At 41.3% G+C, this 22263-nt stretch overlaps 1 protein-coding gene and 1 long non-coding RNA gene across 5 annotated transcripts in view; one reads left to right on the top strand and one right to left on the bottom strand.

Annotated features, from left to right (window-relative positions):
• The first annotated feature begins 107 nt into the window (after positions 1–107).
• LOC125570170 lies at positions 108–1445 on the top strand. Its single transcript, XR_007312544.1, has 2 exons — positions 108–248; positions 954–1445. It is a non-coding gene; the product is annotated as an uncharacterized LOC125570170 (long non-coding RNA).
• Positions 1446–4509: 3064 nt separating this feature from the next.
• Positions 4510–22263, bottom strand: part of LOC5519367 (voltage-dependent P/Q-type calcium channel subunit alpha-1A) — a 38724-nt gene continuing 20970 nt past the window's right edge. For 3 of the 4 annotated variants that reach the window (XM_048731832.1, XM_048731833.1, XM_048731835.1), the window contains 21 exons: positions 21742–21848; positions 21371–21476; positions 20834–20941; positions 20376–20428; positions 20259–20307; positions 19443–19543; positions 18633–18834; positions 18196–18360; positions 17653–17760; positions 16858–16941; positions 16284–16409; positions 15602–15667; positions 15165–15274; positions 14722–14875; positions 14230–14357; positions 13746–13842; positions 12945–13050; positions 11982–12107; positions 11287–11399; positions 7274–7366; positions 4510–6822 (listed from right to left, as the gene is read on the bottom strand). In XM_048731832.1, coding sequence (XP_048587789.1) covers positions 6463–6822; positions 7274–7366; positions 11287–11399; positions 11982–12107; positions 12945–13050; positions 13746–13842; positions 14230–14357; positions 14722–14875; positions 15165–15274; positions 15602–15667; positions 16284–16409; positions 16858–16941; positions 17653–17760; positions 18196–18360; positions 18633–18834; positions 19443–19543; positions 20259–20307; positions 20376–20428; positions 20834–20941; positions 21371–21476; positions 21742–21848 — 2562 coding nt within the window. In that variant the 3' untranslated portion in view covers positions 4510–6462. The remainder of the gene's footprint in view (positions 6823–7273; positions 7367–11286; positions 11400–11981; positions 12108–12944; positions 13051–13745; positions 13843–14229; positions 14358–14721; positions 14876–15164; positions 15275–15601; positions 15668–16283; positions 16410–16857; positions 16942–17652; positions 17761–18195; positions 18361–18632; positions 18835–19442; positions 19544–20258; positions 20308–20375; positions 20429–20833; positions 20942–21370; positions 21477–21741; positions 21849–22263) is intronic. The other variant, XM_048731834.1, reaches the window with a different exon arrangement.

Here is a 22263-nt window from a genome sequence, read left to right as displayed (position 1 = left end):
CCGTCGCCATCTTGGAAACGAAATCTCCCGTCCCCTCCCCCGATGCGCAAGTAGTAGTCTATGCGTTGCCTTTCGGGTTTTCCAGCTTCGATTTGGATGGCGTCTGTACCAGGATTTGGGCTACCTTTGGCAGTCCGCGATACTAAGCGGCCATGATTTTTCGCACTTACCCTGTGTTTACGATAATGTTAAAAGCTCCTTCTTCGATTTATACCGCAATTACGATGGCGATATCAAAGAATTTGGTAGTAAGTATGACGACTTATGATCCTATGTTTTACGGGGTTTGCTTATCATGGCTTTCGAAGTTTGTCATTTGATAATAAAAGAACTCGGATAATCAAAGTAGCCCCTCACCTAAGGGCAAAGCGTAAGGTATTTTAACAGCCCAAATACCATTACCTGACGATTGTACTGTAAGGCTTTGTTTATAAATGCAACTGAGCGAAATAACTTTATGAAGGGAATTCGCCCCATGACAGGTTCTCTAATAAGGTTCTGGATTCCGGATCCTAGTGTGTTGATTCCGGATTCCATGTGGGGTTTTTTCCCGTGGCTTCTGGATTCCATTTTTGTTTTCCAGGATTCTTGTAATCCGTATTCCAGCTTAAGTTTTGGATTCCGGATTCTAGTTTATGGATTCCGGATTCCAGTAGCATGGATTCCGGATTCCAAGTCTTATTTTTTCATGGATTCCAGATTCCGGATTACCTGTCATGGGGCGAGGGAATACAAACCAACCAAATTCCTAAAATGACGGGTAAATAATAAGCATTTAGTAGATCTCTGTGTTATTCGATGAGACTTGTGCATAAAGGGAAATGTAAAATAAATCCGAATAATCTCATTTCTCTGCCCCGCTTCTCGGCCCTTCTAATATCAGACATAAAATTGCTTTTTTTATTCGATACTGGGTTTGCAGTATTTTATATTTTGAGTCTATTTTTCCACAGCAATATCCAGTCCAGAACTACTATAATTGCAAATCATTGCCAAAGAAATAAAACAAAATGGATTGCTATATTATTTTAAACCAAGGCAAACACAGCCACAGAGGAGACACAGAGGAGAATCAGTGGGCTCCAGTGAATACTGCAGTGTACTTACATACAGAAGCTATTGTTAGGGAGAAGCAGGAGATCATAAATTCTGTATAGTTCACTATATGTTAATACATGAGCAGTAATCTTTTCAGTAGCTATTATCATGGCCACCACTTAGACCTAAATAGCTTACTGGGTATGTACAGGCATGCAGCTCGGGGTGGGCTAGGTTGTGCTCCCACTCAACAACCAAAAGGCAGTCTTTTTTAATATACTTACTTTCCATAATATCTATGACTGCACATCCCCTCCACAGCTTATCAGACTTCACCTTTCCTTTTCTAGACATACAATGCCTTCAATTAAATAATTTCTTTTGTTTAATAAAATAAGACTGAGTAATTTGTTTTTGTTCTATTTCTCTTATAAAACAAACAGAGAAACCATGAAACAAAGGGTTAGTGATCAGCCAAGACAGTGGCTGCAAAGAAAATGGGGTCTTGCATAAATCTGGCTTATGGAAAATGTGTGAAATGCCCCAAACAAATCAAAAAGAATATTGATTTAACCCTTGCAATTGAATGACCAACCAATCTATGAGCTCGATCACTTCACTTCTCCACGAGAACGTCTAGTTTTATTTTTCATTATTGCTCGGAGCGAGCGCAGCAAGGGGAGAGCAAGTATAATTTTGTAGTCGATCGTCTTTTTTGTGTGGGTTCCCTGTGTTACATTACGGCGCATGCGCGCAAGTTTAGTAGAGTCGATGATCCTAAAATCGCTTTTGGTTGTTCGGACCTCGGGCAAACCAGACGAAATGTTCGTGTATCGATTATCTTTAATTTGTTTACCGAATATATGTGTAATAAATATAGCGAATTTCTTGAAGTTGTTGTCATAGATTGATCTGTTCCGTTTCCTCATCTCGGTTTACCTCCTCCCTACTCGTAAGAAAATACAACAGGGTAGGAAGCTCCACGCCCTGGCAATCACAACTTCGAGGCAACTTTTTCGGCAGAAAACGGACAGCTTTTCCCTTAAAAATCCTATATACGATAGAAGAAGAATTTCTAAACACATCTTTCGAAGAAAATAACCCAAAAGGCCAGAATTTCCCTGCAATTTTTCGCTGCAAAGTCGAAATTTATCGTTTTTCTGGGGTGCTGACAAACACGGTCGGTCCCCTGAGCGCGGTCGGGGCCTGGAAATAGAAAATACAATGAAAGTGTCAGCGGTTGTCATGGCGGCATTGCGTTCTTCTTTATTGCCTGGATACGCCCCTGTGCTCCCAATTCATTCAAATTGAATGATCTTGCAAACAACTACAAAAATCATTTTGTTGCTTTTGAAAATAGAAGTGGTATTTTTTTAGCCAATTTTATTGCCTGGCTAAAACAATGAAGTCATGTATTTATAGAACAAACTTTCAATACTCTTACAGAAGTAATGGCTATCGATTCAGTTCTAATGTTAGAAAAACTGGCTCTGAATTTCCAAATTTAAGAGGAGGCATGGATTGCAATAACTGTAGCAAGGAATGTATTTTACACTTTTCAACGATAGGCTATATGATAGAATAATGGGGAAGCGGGGATGGGAAAAAAACGTACCGCTGGTGGTCGACTAACTTGTCGTAACAAACGCATAGGGACAGCTCGCTGGAGGAGCCAAAACAAGGCAAACACAACCAATAGAGGAAAGAAATGCGTTGTATATTAAACACTAACAAGGCATTACCTATTTCTTTGAAATGAAATTATCTAAGAGCCTGTTATCTCACAATCGAATCTCCGAGCACTTCACTATCTTGAAGATTATTTCTAGTTTACGAATAAAATTACAAAACGGTCATCCAGAATCGAATTCTCGTCACTGGTTTAGCGAGATCCATCGTGGAAAAAAAAAAGATACCGCAGATAAGGCAATGCAAGTGGCTTTTACTAATTGAGATGATAAAAACCGTCAGACATGGAGCGATGTTGTCAATCTCAGAAAACTTCATAAAGCTTGAATAACAATGTCTCGCACATAGATGAAATTCAAATATATTCAGATAAAAGTGCTGTCTTTGATTGTTTGTCCTGCCCCCTGTAGTGACAGTCATTCATCATCCCCTGGGTGTCGCCGAAAACCCGACCAACCAGGCACGTAGCCAGGATTTTGAGCGGGGTGGTTTGTTTTTTCAATTTCAGCGGACCAAATTTCCGGTATACCCCTCATTAGGCAATCAATACTTCAAATAAATTCAATCTTGTATTTAAAATATATTTTAAAGCTCCCTATTAATATGGTGCTTTTTAACATATAGCGATAATAATAAAGATAATTATTAAAAAAAAAAAGATTTGTATAGCCATTTTAAAGACATATTGATGTGGATGGTAATCCAGCCAAACGTTATATATTTTTTGTTTGCTCTGAGCGGACCTTCAAGCCGGGTGGGAGGGTTCGTCCGAACCCCTCGAAACCCCCCCCCCCCTCCCCCTGGCTACGGGCCTGCGAACCAACCGACGAGAGGGCAACGAGCGAGCTGGGAGGCAAGGAGTCACCCCTCCCTCCCCCCCCCCCAGTCGCAAATAAGAGGATCATTCTTTATATTATGTACCGGACAGCCTCTGCCTGCTGGTGTGCGCAGTTCCTGGGTCTGAGTCGACAGTAATAAAAAGTTTAGAGAAAAAATTCAATTATATTATATTATTTGGGCACCTTTTCATCTCTGACTCACAGGTGTTGCTCCAAATACATTCATATTGAAAAAAAAATCAGTTGGTTTTCAATACATATTTCTATTTTGTACTTTGTAGCGATGCGATTTTAATTCTCATTACAAAACACTTTCCCTTTATTTTGTTGCTTTCCAAACAAATTGAGCTAATTCTTTTCGGGTTGCACTCCCTGTTTCAAACTGATTACCTTTAAAAATGCTGTGGTAGGAGGCATCGCTTTTAGATCTGTAGATTCTGTTTTGTTGCGGATTAAAAAACTCTCTACATTTCATCCTCAATTCATTATATGCCGGTCATTTTATCATGAAGTGTTTCTCGTCCTCGACCAAGCATATTGGGCATATTCTTTGTTAAGGGGGAGTGTACGGTTTTGTGCTACGTCCAATTTCGATACCGAGTTTGTGGTTGCTTAGTCTAAGCTTTGTTAGCGCAATTCTGTGAGATCTGAGAGATAATCTTCGTAATTTTGAGCGCTCTTAAATTTCCTAAATGTTTTCATTTTTTTATGTCGAGGGTCTTTCCTTTCATCGTTAAAATTCAACAACGCCAAATTTTGTTCTAAAAAAATCTGCGTCGTCTTTTTCTTACTCAAGGATCGTGCTCACCCCTCCTCTCCCCCTCCTAAGTTTGCTCAAGGGGGGAGGGGGAGGGGCTGGTGGCGCTAAGTAACAGCCAGTAGGGAGATAAGGGGATTTGAATGGTCAATCAGGGCGTGGCCAAAGAAAAAAAAAACACAATGATTTTTATTTCAACTAGTAATTTTATTTTTCTGTGAAAACGAACTAAATTTTTAACGAGCAATTCTGCGGTTGAGCTAATCAACAATAGTATCATATTTACAGTGCGTATCTTAGTTCATTTCGGTGCATTATTCTGAGAGCATCACGATAAATAAGAATTTATAAATATATTGCTTTTTTCTACACGGTACGTTTTATATCAAGTAAACTATAGCTGTCTCTAGCACTAGCGACTGGGTTAAGTTTTTAACATTACAAATTTGTGCATCTATATGTCTGCGGAAAAAAATATCGAAATAATAAAATGTCACGCATCGTTTCGGGCGTTTTCTTCTCTAAATAAAATATCCGAAAAAAAGGTAAAAGAAGCAGAGTAATATTGCACTTTAAATATAATATATAAATTGTATCATTCAAATTCTAATGTATAAAACGCAAAATAGACGGGGATATTGAATTGGAACAAAAAAGATTTCTCTCTGAACTTTATATACTTGAATTGTCGCAAAATTCATATCCTCTCTTTACATAACTTACACCTACTCTTTCTCTTTTAAAATTATAAATGTTTCTATTTAATCCAGTGTCTAATTTCAGGCTTAGCACGCTTTTATGATTTTGATAATAATTTAGAAGACGTATTTTACCTGATTATAAATGCAACTTTTAATTGCCTATAATTGAGTTTCAAGTGAAATGACAATTCGTTATACGGATACAAAATACTATAAATTTCAAGTCTTTCCTTTTGAGCGTGGCCAGCCTGTTTTTTTTTCGCGAATGAAACTCCCCCATCTGAAGTAGTATAGGGGGGCTGTTTTTGATACAGAATAAACTATGGCGTCACACGCTAAGACGTCACCACAAAAAGGAAGTGACGTCCTATGGACAATGGACAAGCGTTAATTCATTCTGACAACAAGTCGAATTCGCTAATTAGAATTGATTTCTGTTGAATTTTTTCTCTCAAATTGAAATTCAGCCTGAATGCCTTTCGAACTGAACTGTCTTTTCTTGGATCTCGATTTCATTTTTATATGAAAGAGTCGCTTATGTTATTTTCGGGCATTTTAGGCCCTTTCGTAGGGTACTTGATCATGATTTGGAAGATAAGCGGCAATGCTTCGTAAGTTCATCGACCATGATTTGTTACGTTGACCCTTCGTTTTTGTAAAGTAACGAATATGTTTGTGGTTCCTGCATCGACTAAAACCCCTTCCACCTATATTTAAAACCTTTCACCTATTTGAAAAGACGGCCTACGTTAATAGGAGCATTTTAATGCTTTAAAAAGAGCTAAAAATGCCGAGTAAAAGATCGACAAACACTACAGAAAAATGCTGCTAATTTGAACCAGAGCAATCTCATTTTGACAATCTCAATTGGCCAACTGACCTGGCTCAAAATAGCATCATTTCACTCATAAGATTTTAGAAATTTCAATCAAATTACTACAAACTGGTTATTCTAAGATGTTTTTAGTAACTTGTAGAACTGGATAGTACGCCAGCTACACGCGTTATTTACCCTCAATACTACCGAAAAACAGAACCATGTCGACGAAGAGAACTGCCGTGTTCAGCCTTTCAAGTAAGTCATCGAACGTTGTCCCACATGGTCGCAAAAGTGCCGGTTCGGCATGGCTGGACATCGACCACTGCACTGTATCGTGGGTAACCCACCCATTCTACCTGCCCACATAGACTCTTGCCAGATGTCACGTGTGATTTGTGCGATTTCTGCTCCCATTGTATTCTGAGCTCCACGTGCCAAACGGTCAACCGCTGACACTTTCGAGCCTGTACAAAGGTGCAAGTGTTTTAATGTTTCGTCCGGCTATCTAAAATGAGCCGCTAATGTAACCGATAGACTTGGAGTCGTCATGAGCACGTGTTAGACCACGGCCATAGCGAAGTGTCAACCAAACCTGTGCATTCAGCACACTACTTTCCGTTAGCACCAGTCATCGTCGTCCCCAGTCTCCTCGAGTCCCCATATCGCGTAAGGACTTTGGCCGCTCCGTATTGCCATTGCTATATGCTGATTCATACTAGACTGGTAACCGTTTTCTAACACAGGATCCCCGCGATTCTCCACATATGGCGATTTCCCGGACAAAGATATTTGCGAGCCATTTCGAGATTGTCCATATGTGGGCTGCTGTGGCAACTGACGCCGAGGCATGCCCCGGGAGCCTGGGGTGGAGACTACAGCGGTAGTCACCCCAGGCCCCCGGCCGTCGTTTAGTGACGTGGTCGATTGCCTTGTTGATGGGATGGGCTGGGAGTTGAATCGCTGGCGCGGCTCGGGTGTCTTATTAAAAGAAGAAAATCGAACGGTGAGTGGTATACAGTGCAATGTGTGGTATACAGTCAGGAGACCATGAAACTAGGGGTGGGTGGAAAGGGTAGGAATTGTTTCCAGGAAGGTGGAGTAGGGAAGAAGAGGGAGGATTGGGCTACTTAGTGGCCCCACATGGTGTAAATAACATGTTTCACGCCTCTGTGAAAACAAAATAGTTTCGCTTACGTTTCGAGCGTCGTAGGAGCAAAAAAAAAAGAAGAAGAAGAACAGGGGGTTGGCACGCAGACGAAGTATTTATTTTACAGCTTGTCTGTAGTTTTTCTAGTCATACCAGTTTGTATGGTGGTTGGGTTAAAAGATCACTTGATCTATTAATGTTTAAATTGAGTTAGCGAGGGAGGGGGGGAGGGGGTAAGTTAGGGAGGCGCAACGAGGTAAAAGAGGGAGGATGGGGGCTTACCTGTTGGTTTTGTTGATAGATCACTTGTGACGGACTTCTGTACAGGTCTGATCCGTCTGTGTACATTGATGGGATGTCCTGCATGTGCATGAGCTAAGTGGAAAACATTCCATATTGATATCAATAAAACCGAGATCGCAATTACATAGGTGGCACATGTAAGACAGGAATCTATGTGGGGAGGTGGGGGAGGCAAAGGGGGCTAATGATAGTACACGAGAATTTAACGTAAAATAAGAAGCATATGTTAAGAGTGGTACTGGTTAAGAAGGGTACTGGTACCAGCTTGTGAATGGAGGAGGTATTGACAGTTCGATTTAGTCATATGTGGTCACATATGTTTACGACACGTCTTAGCACTGAATTACACACTACGACTGTCGTAGTCGAGCGTCGTAGCGGAGTCGTTGGCTGATTTACACTCTGAGGTGTCGCGGGCAAGTCGTATACGACTAAATCACGCAGTCTAATTCAGCCTCAATGTATCCTTGATGTTAACATGGCGCACATTTCAATCGTTTCCTTTTTCTTAGAATTTCGTAAACACATTTTGGCGCTATTACCGCCGCCGTCCCCTGCCGTAAATTTCCCATTGAGACGATAACAATTCCTATGGTTATTTTCGTGGCAGATAGAAAGCTAAAGGAAACGTGGGAATGAAGGGCAATTGGTAAAATTCAAGAAATATTGAAGATTTAAGCAGAAGGGAAGAGACATAGCAGAGAAGTGGGTAATATTACCGAAATCAAGCAAGAATAGATCACGTAAGAGTGTCACGCAAGAGTGTCGTGTCCAGGTCATATGTCACGCTGCACGACAAGAAGGTCGTTAACAAAGCCACACACAAAGCATTGCGTGACATGCCAAAGTTGAAAAAGTGACAAGTAACATGCAATGCCATGCACTACCCAGAGCTTAGAAACCAAATGGAGCAGCACATATGCATAACAGCGTTAACAAACAATATATCAATCTAATTATAGAGCAAATAGGCGAAGCGTGGCAAGAACCAAGGCAATTTATGAGAAAACCATTAACTCATTCTCTTCGCTTGTCGTTTGTTGCTTGGGCTGATCACTCTTCTTATAGGTCACTGGATATACCAATCAGAGTTAACCTAATAACAACTTAGACTATAACGTCATTATACGTAAAGCACTAAGAATAATGTACTCTTAAGTTGCTATAAGACATGCAGGCATGCCATATCCCTCGCATCATTGGTCGCAAGCTAAACCAATCAGCGTTAACGCTTAGACATAAAATAAACTTCTGCCTCAAGCAGTAATTGTTATTTAATGTAACCCTATATGCGTCACACAACCAAAAATTACAGCATTGTTGCAATTATTGTATTCGTATTGAATGATGCGACGTTGAAATGTGTCGTTTCCTGGGGCGTTGTCCTGGTAACATGTTGCCTTGGTTACCTCGGGATCGTGTTCCCTACGGAACTTCTGGAACGTTGCGCCCCCGACTAATCGTCCTAGCAAGCCAGGCTGTGGGAAAAGGCATTCAAATGTACACGTTACGGGGTTTGTTATCATTTTTATTGTAAAATATGGTTTATTTACTTTATCGATATCTATTGATACTTTGTCGACGATATTTGGTTGTGAGAATGTCTGTCACTCGCTTGAATAAGCCGTTTGAAATGGATGCTTCTGTGACTTGGTAGTATTGCGCAGGAGCGTAAAAGGGGAATGTTATTTTTGGCTTTTGTAAACTTATCTTCTAATTGCAAAGATAATAGATCACTTTAACAGAAAACAAATTGATTACTAGATATTCTTGCGATATTCCAATCAAAATATAAAATTTAAAATTTAAAATATTTTACCTGATCGAAATCCTGTTGAGGACCGGGACAAACGCGAAGAAAGCAAAACACTCAAACGTTAGTACCACTATCTAAAATTATTAAACATTACTCTATCCTAAAAGTAAAAAAGACAGATTTTTCCTTACACCGTCGTGTGATGCGTTATCCAATTCACAGACAAAGTATATCAATTGGAATTTTGACAGCGCAACCATTGAAACCGTGAAGACTTAAAATAATGGTCGTCTTCTGACGAATCAGATGCAAGAATTCAGAAGCTGAGACTCGCGAGTGATTGGTCGGAACGAGCATTCCATACATATTTCGGTTTTATATACGGTTTTACTGGTTGCGCTGTAAAACTCCTCTGTCCATTAGATAAACCCAGATCTCAATGTTACATGGAATTTAAACTAACAATACCCCTTCTCCCCTTTCACTCATTAGCGAGCGATAAATGCCGGCTAGCTAACATTAGTATTGAAGTGACCCTTGCACAGAAGTTGTCCGCTTAATGGAAGTCACTTCAATGGAGGTTAGGCTCTATTTATTATCAGTCTAGGGCAAGCATTAAGCAATCAGAAAAGACAGGGCCCTCTAAAAACATAAATCTACGAGGGTAAGTCGATTACTATAGCGATTATGCCGAGCTCCTTTCTAGCGATTCTTCAAGAGCTAGGAGGCAACATAACTCCCCGTTTGTACGTGATGCCTTTATAACGCGAGAACCAAAGCTAAGTACAGTTTTCGCATCATCACGAGACCTTTGAAGTATGCCACACAATGCGACGCGCGCTACCGTGGGCACATTGACAATTTTGTGGAGTAAACCAATCAAAGCAAATCAGGATTGATATAACATCACTAGCCAACCAGAAAGGCAATGCAATGCTTGGGTGGACATCAAAGCACGACGGAACCCCCTAGTTTTCGTGTTAATTATGACTGTAATTCTACAAAAGCTACTTTCTTAAAACGTGGTATTGGTGGCCACGGTAGCGAGCGTTGCGCATGGTTTGCTTTGTATTCATTGCCACGGTAGCGCGCTTCGTACGATGAAAATGTCCACACTTCTAGTTCTAACAAAATATTGCACACAAAAACATGCAATATAGCCAGAAGTAAATCGAATACCTAAATATGCACTTAGGTTAGACATGCTTGGGTTATTCAACTGATACACATAAAAAACGTTGAACGTTTGAAGCGGGTATCAGTTATTATAAATTTATATATCATTAGTTACTGCAAAGCATTATTGCTCAATTAAAATACCTGTACCTAAAGGACCAATTATTCGGGCCATTTTTATCTTTTATTTCTCATTTTTTTATCAAAGACGTGAGTTTGAAGGCTCAATAAAACATAATACAAAATAATGATATATCATTATTATTATTGTTTACGGAATACGATATTCGATGCGTGATACACGGCTCATTAGTTCAACGATTTTTGAAATGTGTATATAACAGCTGTAAATAGAATACAATTAGAAAAATACACCGAGCTTCACATTAAAAGCATTAAAAGTAGCAGAGAAGAGATGAAGATAAGACAGGAAACGTCACACGAAGAGAAAAGCTGTAATTGCGGCAATATGAGTGAAGGAAACGAGAGGTGAGGTGAAAAGTGACTACTTCAAACGTTGAGCTGTCCAGAAAGCCTTCAAGCCTTTGCGAAAGAAGTAAGAGGGATCCAAGGATGCGAGAAGTCATCTCGTACATAAAGATGAACAGCTAGAATTGATGGAGATTATTTCCAACCATGTTTTCTGAAGATATGTGGAAGGGAAAGCTCAAGTACTTCTAAACATGGACATATATGCCCCTTTATGAAAAACAAACAAACAAAGGAAACTATTTGGGTATGTTACTAGGTATGTTGCTGGTATTGCGTTACTAGCACAATACAAAGCACTTCTATTATAAGCAAATCTGGTGGATAGCCTAGTATAGTTGTATAGCTCGGCGCGAATTCTTATGGGCTTCAGGGATATAAGCAAGGGATAGAATTAAAGATATAAGAAGTGGTGGAGAACACCACATAATTCATATTACTGTAAATGATCCACGCACATTGCATTGAAGGGACCAAAAAAATGGATCTCGATGGCAACAAGAAATGGCTAAATATTGGTGCTGTGGGGTGTGAACGTGGTCGATAATGGGGGGGGGAGAACAAGGCTTACCTTTTGGTTTCCTCCTGTTCCTTTCCTCTTCACAAATCGATAGTTTTCGTAGATGAGTTTTGCGCAGTAAATCTTACCAACCGTCATTTGTTGTTGACTATTGTCTTTGTTCGCTGAAAGAAAGATGGGATTACCGAGTTACTATTAAAAAAACAATACCACGTCATGGCCAAATAGTACTTATTTTCTCTCTTTTATTACTTCAGGCCATTCATGAATAGTTCCGTTTGTCTTCTAAATGGTTCTCAGTAACACCAAAATAATACCACATCAAGGATAATTAGTACTGATTCGCTTTCCGTTAGTTTAGTACGTTGGACCATTCCGGAATAGTTCCGTGTGACTCCTTAATGGTTCTAAGAAAACCCTAATAACATCGCGTCGTGATCAAATAGCAACCTTCTTCGCGATTTTTCTTACTTTAGGGGGGTTAATTCGATGCAATTGAACTTCCAAGACAAATAAAAAATAAAAATTAATTAAAATCTAAAGTAACGTAAACTACTTTTTATGTCAATATCGTTGCATGCTTATTTCAAGTGACAACTTTCGCTATTGCGGACCTTTGACCATCATTTACGTCACATTCGCGACACTATTTCGAAATTTCGATATATCACAAAAATGGCAAAATTATTGTGACACGAACATTTTTTACGTCATAAAGAATAGTTCAAGTATGATGGGGTTCTTACCCTTCTTACCATTGTTGATTAGACTTGGAGGCTTAGGCACGACTTTGTCCAGCGTCTTCTTGGTAAGTTTCGGCCACACTCTTTTGAGCATCGCACGAAGTTCCTTGTCATTCTCGCGAAGGTTATCTGGAGATGAAGTCGTTTAGTAACATTATAGCCGAATTCGTTGTTACGCGGCCGCCAAGAATTCAAGTCTATTTCTTGTTTGGGAATAGCACGCACTCAATCATACCGCCGTGACCAATCAGTTCCCTTACTGTGTGAAGTCAAACATGAAAGCCATCGATTGGTTTAGATGGTTGATTGACTGCGCGCTATTCCCAAACGACACAAGGATTTTGGATTCGCCGAGGTCGCGCAACAACGAATTGTAATACCTGCCGGCTATAATTCCTGAATTATGCAAAATTACCAAAAATGAGCTTTGGGATTTGCGCAAAAAGATTATCGGCTCATGCAAATAAATGCATATTTACTATATTGGCAGAAGATATGCGCTAACGAATGTGTATTTAGCAGTAATAAACAGCAAAATGTGTGGTTGCTGTTACGGTTTGAATATTATAATAAAAACAACAATAACTTACAATAACAAGGATAGCCTACTTGTAGGCTTTGATAGTTTTTCCGCCACGAAAACTACGAAAACACGATGTTCTAATACCATGGCCGCCATCTTGGGTAACGCGCGCCGCGCATTTTTTCTCCTTCTCCCTCTGCGAATCGCGTTATCCAAGATGGCGGCCATGGTATGCGAAATTCGTGTTTTCGGGGTTTTCGTGCCGGAAAAACTATCAAAGCCTACAAGTAGGCTATAACAAGGATAGCTGTGATTTTAATAATAATTACGATGTATCCCTTCCTTTTGTACATGATTCCAATGGCTACATCTCCGCAATAGCGAGCTGTTCTTAATGACGAGGTCCCAGGTTGTGCACAACTCGGCCTGCTATTGTGACTTACTTTTCTCGGTCATGATCTTGAGGGAGGTCCGTACGAGAGAGAACAGCGTGGCCGTGAAGCTGACCGTATTGTCATTGTACAAAGGCATGTTCATCTTAATCAAACGCTGAAACAAGTGATAACAATATAAGTCTCACCAAGAGACATTCTACAGTACTAGAAGTATGACAACGATTGGTATTAGTGGTGTTAGAACGAGAAAGAGTCGCGTAGCGAGAATTCCCTTAGGGAGGGGAGTGTGGGCAGCCATGACTTGGTGATAGAATGCCCTGTCACATATCTCATATGTTGAAGTCAAAGCCGTAGCAGGCCTCGAAATATTAAGGGGGGGGGGGGTCATAATAGAAAAAATTGAGGGGGCACAGCCACGCCCCTACTAGTCATTTCCTCATAATGTTACAAAATATTGGGTGGTGGGGGGCACGAGCCCCCAGTGATCCACCCCCTGCTACCGCCTGAAAGTACAGGATTTGGCGATCCTTCACCAAAAAAGAGACCGCATTTTTGGCGGCCAAAGGGGTTGTGTGCTCGCTTCCTCTGCCAAGTACTAGCTATGCGCCTGAGGTAGGCGGTAAAAGAGACGCGTAAAAGAAGGATCAGAATCATGATCCGGGGAAGCGAAAAAATATCAGGAAGAACAAGAGAAGATGGATACATACAAATATAATATATAAATGTAAAATAATAGGAACAGGGGAGGAAGATGACGTAGATACGAAGAGAGAGCAGAGAAAAGGGGGGGGGGGGGGGCTGAAAATGCAGAAGCAGAAAAAGGATGTACAGAGATGGAATTCTACTTACCTTATAAGCGACTATCTTTGGGCATTTCTTTCCTATACCAACAGGCGGTGACATTTGCCGGAGTAGTTGGCAGACCTCGGTGTGTTTAATCCGGCCCCTACAGACGGTGAGAAGGATGTTTAACACCTGCTTTCTCACTAGGGCAACGAGTCGGGGTTACTCTCGTACCCTCGCTACACTACAGGATCGTCGTGATTTGATACCTTAGGCGATAACCAATTGGTAATGCACGAAAACAGGTCAGAGCTTGTCAAAGCCGTTTGGCAACTTTTGCGTCCGAATGATAAATTAGGAAAACAACCGAACGAACTTGTCATACAAAAATGTGCCTGGATCCTATTCGGACCACACTCGGACGGGTCTGTCATACTTACTTTGCGCCCGGATCATATTCGGAGCACAATTGAACGACTTTGCCTATACGTTGACCCGGATCATATTCGAACAACACTCGGACGAAATCGTCAGAGAATAGCTGACTTACGTTGCGCCCGGATCATATTCGGACCACACTCGGACAAATTCGTCCAGGTGATGTGGGCCAAGGATGGACTCGTCTCGGGTGAGGTACTCGAAGTTGTCCATGATGACGGCGACGAACAAGTTCAGCAGCTGCAAGGTAAAAAAAAAAAAAAAAAAAACTTTGACATCAGTGATCAGAGCACGGGGCCAGCCACGTGAACAGCATGAGACACTGTTATAAAGTACAACGTCAAACGTGTGAACAGTATAATAGTCACGCGGTCAAAGCACGAGGTCTGCCACGTGAACAGTATAAAAGTCACACGGTCAAAGAACGAGGTAAGCCATGCAAACAGAATAATAGTCACGCGTTCAAAGCACGAGGTCTGCCACGTGAACATGATTAAAGACACGCGGTCAAAGAACGAGGTAAGCCACGCGAACAGAATAATAGTCACAAGTTCAAAGCACGATGTAAGCCACGTGACTAGCCCAATTGTCAATTGCCTCTTACCAAGAAGGAGCAAAAGAAGATGAAGGAGACGAAGTACACGTAAGCAACGTTACTCCCGCAGGTCTCGTCCGCGGGCTTGTTGGCGCGTACTTCACATGCAGCCCCGGATGTACATGCCAACATGATCACGTGCCAGTTTTCACCTGTGGCAGACCTGTTGAGAACCATATAACAGCCCTTAAAAACGAGTAAAACGCGCGCTGATTGGCCGAGAAGACTTCGCGATTAAAATATACACGTTTGATGTCACTCCGCGTGCTTGCGTGCAACCATAATTCCTGCTGAAGGCATTACTGCCAAAAAAAACGGACAGTTTGCATTTAGTTATTACGAGAGAGCATGAATAAGACGGGAAAACTTTGGATGGTGGACGTGCGCCAGTTATACTTTCCCCGCGCATCGGCCTTTTCTGTACCATTTTCGAAAACTAGTGGGGTATTTACCTGAAAAGCACTTGAATAGCCGGGAAGAAGGACTGGAAGTGGTTATCTCCGCTGATCGCAGTCCACGGTTCGCCCTTGCTGTCGTTATTCTTACCGATTTGACCAAATAACTACAACACAACAAAAGCATACGCCATATGTCCTTGTTTTGAAGCTGTTGTGGCGTAGCTGGCAGATGGTCGCTTTGTAAGGCCTTTGCCTCCTTGAATTCCGGGTTCGATTCCCTGTCCTGGTGTAAGTTGAGTTTGGTTTCTTCTCCCCTTTTATATAATACATATATCTACATAAAACCGACTTGGATAGGTATCGATGGTATGGGGGCAACCCGAGGCGCCTTCATTCTGCCATAGACTCACAAGGTTGTAAAACGCCTTTGTAAAACAGCGACACAGCTGCGAGGAGGGCACTTCCCAAATGTACTCATTAACTGTACGCACCTGCATTCCAATGACAGCGTAGATGAAGAAGAGCAAACCGATCAACATGCCAACGTACGGTAATGCCTAAAGCAAAATACACAGTTATATACACTTGAATCAATTAAGAAATTTTTTTAGGTGTTTTTAACATGCGAAGATTAAACAAAGTTCCACTGGAAAAGGGCAGTTTTGAGGTCCTCATTGCCCTTATTAACTGGGTTCCACTGTATGAGGAAGATTTTCTAGGTCCGAACTTCAATGGAGTTCCTCTGTATGACAAGCTTTTTTAGGTCCGCACGTGCCCTTATTAACAGGGTTCCACTGTATGAGGGCGATTTTCTAGGTCCGAACTTCAATGGAGTTACTCTGTATGACAAGCTTTTTTTTAGGTCCGCACGTGCCCTTATTAACGGGGTTTCGCTATTAGGACGATTTTCGAAGTCCGCACGTGTCCTTATTTACAGGGTCCCTTATTAAAGGGTCCCCACTGTATGGAACACTTTTTGAGCTCCAAACGTGTCCTTGGACAGAGTTCCACTGAATGAGGACAGGTTTTTAGGTCGGCACGTGCACTTATGGGGTTCCTTATTCAAGGGTTTATACTGTATGAAGGCCATTTCAGAGGTCCCAGTGTGCCCTTTTAACGGGGTCCCAATGTATGAGAAAGACTTTTGAGGTCCACACGTGCCCTTATTATTACCTTGAATGACTGCAGAAATGTCCATAACAAGATCCTGATGGTGTAGCCCTGTCGGAGGAGCTTGATGAGACGAGCAGCACGGAACAATCGGAACAGACTCGGATCGAAAGGCATCTCGTTACCTTCCTGCAAAGGTAATAAGCCTTTTGGTACCACTAAAAACGCAAAGGAGAAGAAGGAGACGAAGCTATTCGTCTCTGCTTTCGTCCTCAACGCACTGATTTATACGTGCGTGATATGACGGACAAGACACTAAACAAGACACGATTCCCTACAATGGTTTCCCCATGCGATTATGAAAGGCTTGATGGCAGTTCCACGGCAGTGCGATTGGTTTTTGTGGAGACGCGTTAGCGGTTTTTTTTTACGAATTTTAGCGTTAAGCAGTTATGTTTGTGGTTTGCTGGCAGATCATATAGCGCCGAAAAAGCTGCAAGCGGTTGATTCAGGTGGGTTAATGTGGTTTGCGTTTTGTTTGCGATAGTGGGGTAATGGGGCGGTAGGTTAGCGGTTTAATTGCGGGATCACGGTGGTAATGTGGCGGTTTAAGGTTCAGGTGTAATGCCGAACGTACCAAAGCTTTATCGAGTACGAAGTCCAACAAACTCCCGAGCACGACGACAAAATCAAACACGTTCCAGTTATCACGGAAGTAGTTCTGCAGAAAAATGTACAAAACAGAATTAAAACAAAGCATACCGTAAATGATCTAATAAACACCCCCTAAAGAACGCCTCTATTTAATAAACGCTCCCCCCCCCACCCTCTTTACCAGCTTCAAACAAACGGCATAGGAATTTCGGTAAAACAAATCAGTTTAATTCATCTAAGCTTGTTTTCTACTGGGTGAGACTTGCTTAATGTCAAGAAATGCTTGCTACGCAGGCTATAATTTAACGTGATTTTGACTAAGACTAGAACCCCACTGCACTTGTTATATTGCTAAAGTTTGTAAAGGACGCCCCTCTATAATAAATGCCTCCTATCTATTGAACGCCCCCCTCGGACCATCGAAATTAAATAAACGCCCCGGGCGTTTATTAGGTCATTTACGGTATAGACTTCATATTGGCTGAATGTTCTATATCCTGCTCCGTGATTGGCTGGCCCCTATTCTAGTACTGTGCTTGGCAATTTTAGATAAATATGGTTGGCTGAATGCTCTATATGCACTGTGATTGGCTGAATTTCTTCATCTGCACTATGATTGGCTAGATGTTCCATACCTGCACTGTGATTGGCGGAATGTTCTATTACTGCACTGTGATTGGTTAACTTCCTCTACTCGAACAGCGATCGTTTGAATGCATGATCCCTGCGCGGTGATTCGTTGAATATTCTATATCAGTCTCCTGGTGGGCGGACTCACCGTTCTAAAAGCAATAAGCTTGAGCAAAGCCTCGGCCGTGAACATGAAGGTAAAGATGGAGTTGAACAGATCCAGGTAGTAGCGGTAAAGCGTTGGTTCTTGGTAAAACTACGGATACAAAATATACGGAACACAAGTTTAATGAACAGAAACAAATTAATTTTCCTTGGTATCGAATCAAATACGGAGAATCAAGTTGCGTTGCTTGACACAAAGTATGAATAAACCTACAGATTGTACCGAAACATTATTATAGTGTATTTCCATCCTTTTTCACCTGCATTATGAGAGATAAACAAGCCAAAGTATTGTATTTATTTGACAAATCAAAGGCCATTTAATAAACCCTGATGCTTTTTTGATAATTTCGAATAATCTCTTCGGGCTTTCCATAAAAGCGCTAAAATCATTTCCACCCTTGCGAGTGCTAGCTCCAACGTTGTGGCTTTAAAAAATATTTCCTTCGGGTCACGTGGTCAAATTTTGAAGCTTATGTCAATGAGTGGCATTTAATACCACGCCCCCTTTAAAGTCAAGTCTCACCTTCATCATAAGAATAAGCGTGTTCAGCGCAATGAGAGTCATGATGAAGTACTCGAAGGGTCTCGAATCCACGATCTTCCACACGCGGTACTGAATGGTGTTGGGGTTTTCGGGCATGAATCTCTCTGATGGCTTGGCGACCATGGCAAAGTGCAAGCAGTCACGCTAAAATGGATAATACCACGTGCTCATAAGTAGGGGCAATTTGTATTATTATGAACACGGCGTGACACTATTTTTATATGCACGCACGAACGGGCCAATCAGCTGGGTTGGGTTTGTCAAGCGCAGGTGACGTGAGGAAGAATTATTTCTGTATTTATCATCCGTCGGATGATAAATCATCATCATTAATATCATCATCACCGACGCCATTGCCATCATTGTTATCATTATAAGTATAAAAGCAATCGCTTCCCATCAACACGTTCACGCACCTGATTCCTATCGAGTTCACAATCCCCTTGCTCTTTCTCTCCTTGCTCCTGGAACGTCAGGATAATCAGAGCCACGAAGATGTTCAAGAAGAAGAAAGAGAATACGATGACAAAAAAGATGTAGAAGAGGAAGATCTCGATCTTGTTATCGACAACTGGTCCTTGGTCCACCTTGGTCGTGTCAATCGATGCCTGCATAAGACTGTAAATAGACCCAAATCAGGAATTACACAAGCTGTCATGAACTTATACAGGCTACGGGAATAGGGAATTTTACGTAAGGGAAACATGTAGGTGAATGCAGGCAAACAAATAAGCGATCTACGACGTCTGTGAAAAAAGAGAAGCTGTGCTGACGTTTCGAGCGTTATCCTGCGTACGTTGCATCCCTATTTCCACCCCTCCTACGCAAACCTGGTTTTTCTAAGGTTGTCTGTAACAAAGTAATACCATTCAACACTGCAGAGATTTCAAGATCACGTGCGTAAAAGTGATAAGCGTCTGCATAAGATTGAAAGAAACACATGTGTTCCATTGGCCAAAGAAAACTTTAAACGTAATACCTCCGTTAAGTCGATTTATTTGCCAAGATTTGAGTGAACGCACTATTCGTTTTGATAAACAGCAATAAGTTGATTTCTCTTGGAAATTGCCTTGGAATCCCTATTATTTAGATAAACCTCCCTAGCTCGCTTCACCCGGATTACCCTACTTTTAAAACTTTACCGGGCACTGGGAAAAAGGGAAGGATGGGGTGGGATACAGGGATAACACATTCTGGCCGCGGCATGATGAGGTAGTATCACTTACGCGGGCCATCCTTCGCCGGTAGATGAGGTAAACAGAGCCAGCATTGCGTAGTAAACTGTGTTGAAGTTATAATCGGCCAATGCCCATTCCCGTTGTACAACCTGAAACGAAGAAGTTTCACAAAAGTAATTAATAGGAGGCAGATAAACATCGTTATCACAGGAATAAATATAGCTGCAATCCGCGCCTAAACTAGGTGACCCATTCATCGATTACGCTACACCTTCACGAAATCCCATGTCTAACATACATGTGAGTCACACAAATAAATGCTCCCCCCCCCCCCGTGTCAATGTTGAGCGCCTATCGTTAGTATGCGGTAGCAAAGTTCCAGGCCTAAGTGAACAACATTGGTTCGGGGGGAATAGGTGAATGGGCGTGGCTGACAAGAGGTTAACCTGTATGCACCCATAGACGCAAAGGGGACACCAAGGATTTTATGACAATACATTAATTTAATATATATTAATTATATATTATTTATGACAATATATTAATTCTTATTTAATAACAGCAATATGAATAATAACATGTATCTGAAGATGAATATAACACATGTATTAGATCTGTTACACAAGTCTGTGGAAGAGTGCCAATGTTCCTTTAGGGAGTGTTCATTAAACCCCCTGAGGGAGAATTATTCACGCTCTGTTATACTATTGTGTGGTAGTGACAATGTTCCTTTAGGGAGTGTTCCCTGAGGGGGGAATTATTCACGCTCTATGTTATACTATAGTGTGGTAAAGTGCCAATGCTACTTTAGGTCGTGTTCATTAATAATTTTTTCACACTCTCTTAAAGTGTGGAGATTCTCACCTCAACTTTGCTCAAGTCGCTGTAGTCAGAGTAGACGAAGTAATGGCCCCTGGGAAGGACAGTCTTAGGCTCAATAAGAAGTACGAAGCAAATAACACGAAGACATCTTATACTTACTTGCACTCCGCTTCAGTCATCTTGGATCTGTCATTACATGAAAAGAATTTTCCCTGTAAAGGAAAAGATAGAATAGAAACGATGTCAAGATCCAGAATTTAAATTTAAACGACAGGCAGGTCAATTGAGATTTATTCTCTAAGCTTCAATCTTACAAGAGACATTAAACATAACTGAGATAGTACGCGCGCTCTTAGTGGTCGGAATGGTGTTCTTACATAGGACGCTATGAAGGCGATGCAATGACACAGCAGAAAATCTTGTAATGGGAATCAGTAAATAAATGCAGGGAAATCCTACGAACTTCTGTATTTTGACACTCAGAAAGATCATTCTTCTGGGGATATCTCAGTTAAATGAGAAAATTCAATCTCAAGCTCTGGAAACCACGATTTCCATCCCGAACACAGGCTGCCCAGGAGCCACCACAGCTTACCCAATAATCTGGGTCGTCTTACCTGGAACAATTGGACTCCGATGACGGAGAAGATGATGAGAAAGAGGACGGTGATGATCAGGATATTGAGTACGTTTCGCAGCGAGTACAACATGCACTGGAACACAGCCTACCCGACACGAAAAGACGCAGTATTAATACAAGTATTTTTATCATAACACAAGATACAAGGTGAAGCACCAGCAAAGATCTTTTTGAAACAGTAAAAACAAAATTAGAAAAAAAAGCTGCTTTCCCTTTTGCGAGGCCAAATCCCAGATGCCCCACCAAATATTTCAAATACTAGACTTCGGCCGTATGATGTATAGGGGGTATTGAAACCACATTCAAATTCCTCGGTAGCAATACCCTTTGAAACCTATACTAGATGGCAAGTTCTCGTCACCAGGATACCAGTTCCGGTCACCAGGGCAACAATCTCTGCCACCATGGTAACAGTCCCCATCACCAGGGCAACAGTCCCCTTCACTAGGATAACAGTTCCCGTCACCAGGGTAAGATAATGTCACCAGGCTAAAAGTTAAATGGATCCGCAGACCTTGAGTTTCTTGGCCTTGTTGATGGCTTTCAAGGGTCGAAGCACACGAAGGACACGAAGAACCTTGACGGTTTTTTTGGACTGCGCAGAGGCGTCTTTGTTCATTCTAGAAAAAATATAGAAGAATTATAGCAAATTCCACGAAAAAGGGAAGGAGGTAGATTTTATGTGGTGCTCCCATTCCAAATGTCACTCGAGAATATATGTCGTGGCCTGCAATGATTCATGGGTATAAAAAATATTGAGCAAGTGAGCGCAAAAAAAAAAAACAGAATTAAAAGCAACGAATTTAACCTTAAAAGGTTCTGAAAACTGTAGCATTCACTATATTCCCTGGGGGAGGTCTACGAGCCCGAATTATGATTACTTACCCAAGCACAAGTGAGGCGATGGCACACGACACCACCAGCGCGTCGATACAGTTCCATGCATCTCTGAAGTAAGACCCCGGATGAAGGATGGCGCCATAGTCAATCAACTGTGGTGGCCGAGACATCATGTCAAACAACAAAGACCACAAAAACAACGACTACAACGTTAGTTAGATAGCTCAACAAATCCGTCAATTTATTGGGTTAATCCTTTATAAAAATTAACGCTATTAGTTAATACGCTATGAAAAATACTGTTAAAGAATGTCGATCATCCACTCTATTATTGTTTGTCATTGAAAATTCAGTGCTTTATTGACAAGTAAACTTCAAAATAACAATTAAAGATAAAAAGTCGCATATGTTATTGACGATATTTGATTGTAAATATCTTGGTTACTTGCTTGAATTAGCCGATGGAAATGAATGCTTTGTGTGACTCGCCATCGAGCGGGAGCATAAAACGGCGACGTGATTAACCCTTTTTAAATAATGAATAACAATGAGTGGACAGTCATAGCC

The sequence above is a fragment of the Nematostella vectensis genome, chromosome 8 (assembly GCF_932526225.1).
Source record: "Nematostella vectensis chromosome 8, jaNemVect1.1, whole genome shotgun sequence".
Lineage (NCBI taxonomy): Eukaryota > Metazoa > Cnidaria > Anthozoa > Actiniaria > Edwardsiidae > Nematostella > Nematostella vectensis.
Note: the sequence above shows the minus strand (reverse complement) of the source record. Positions and strands in the feature narration are given on the sequence as shown.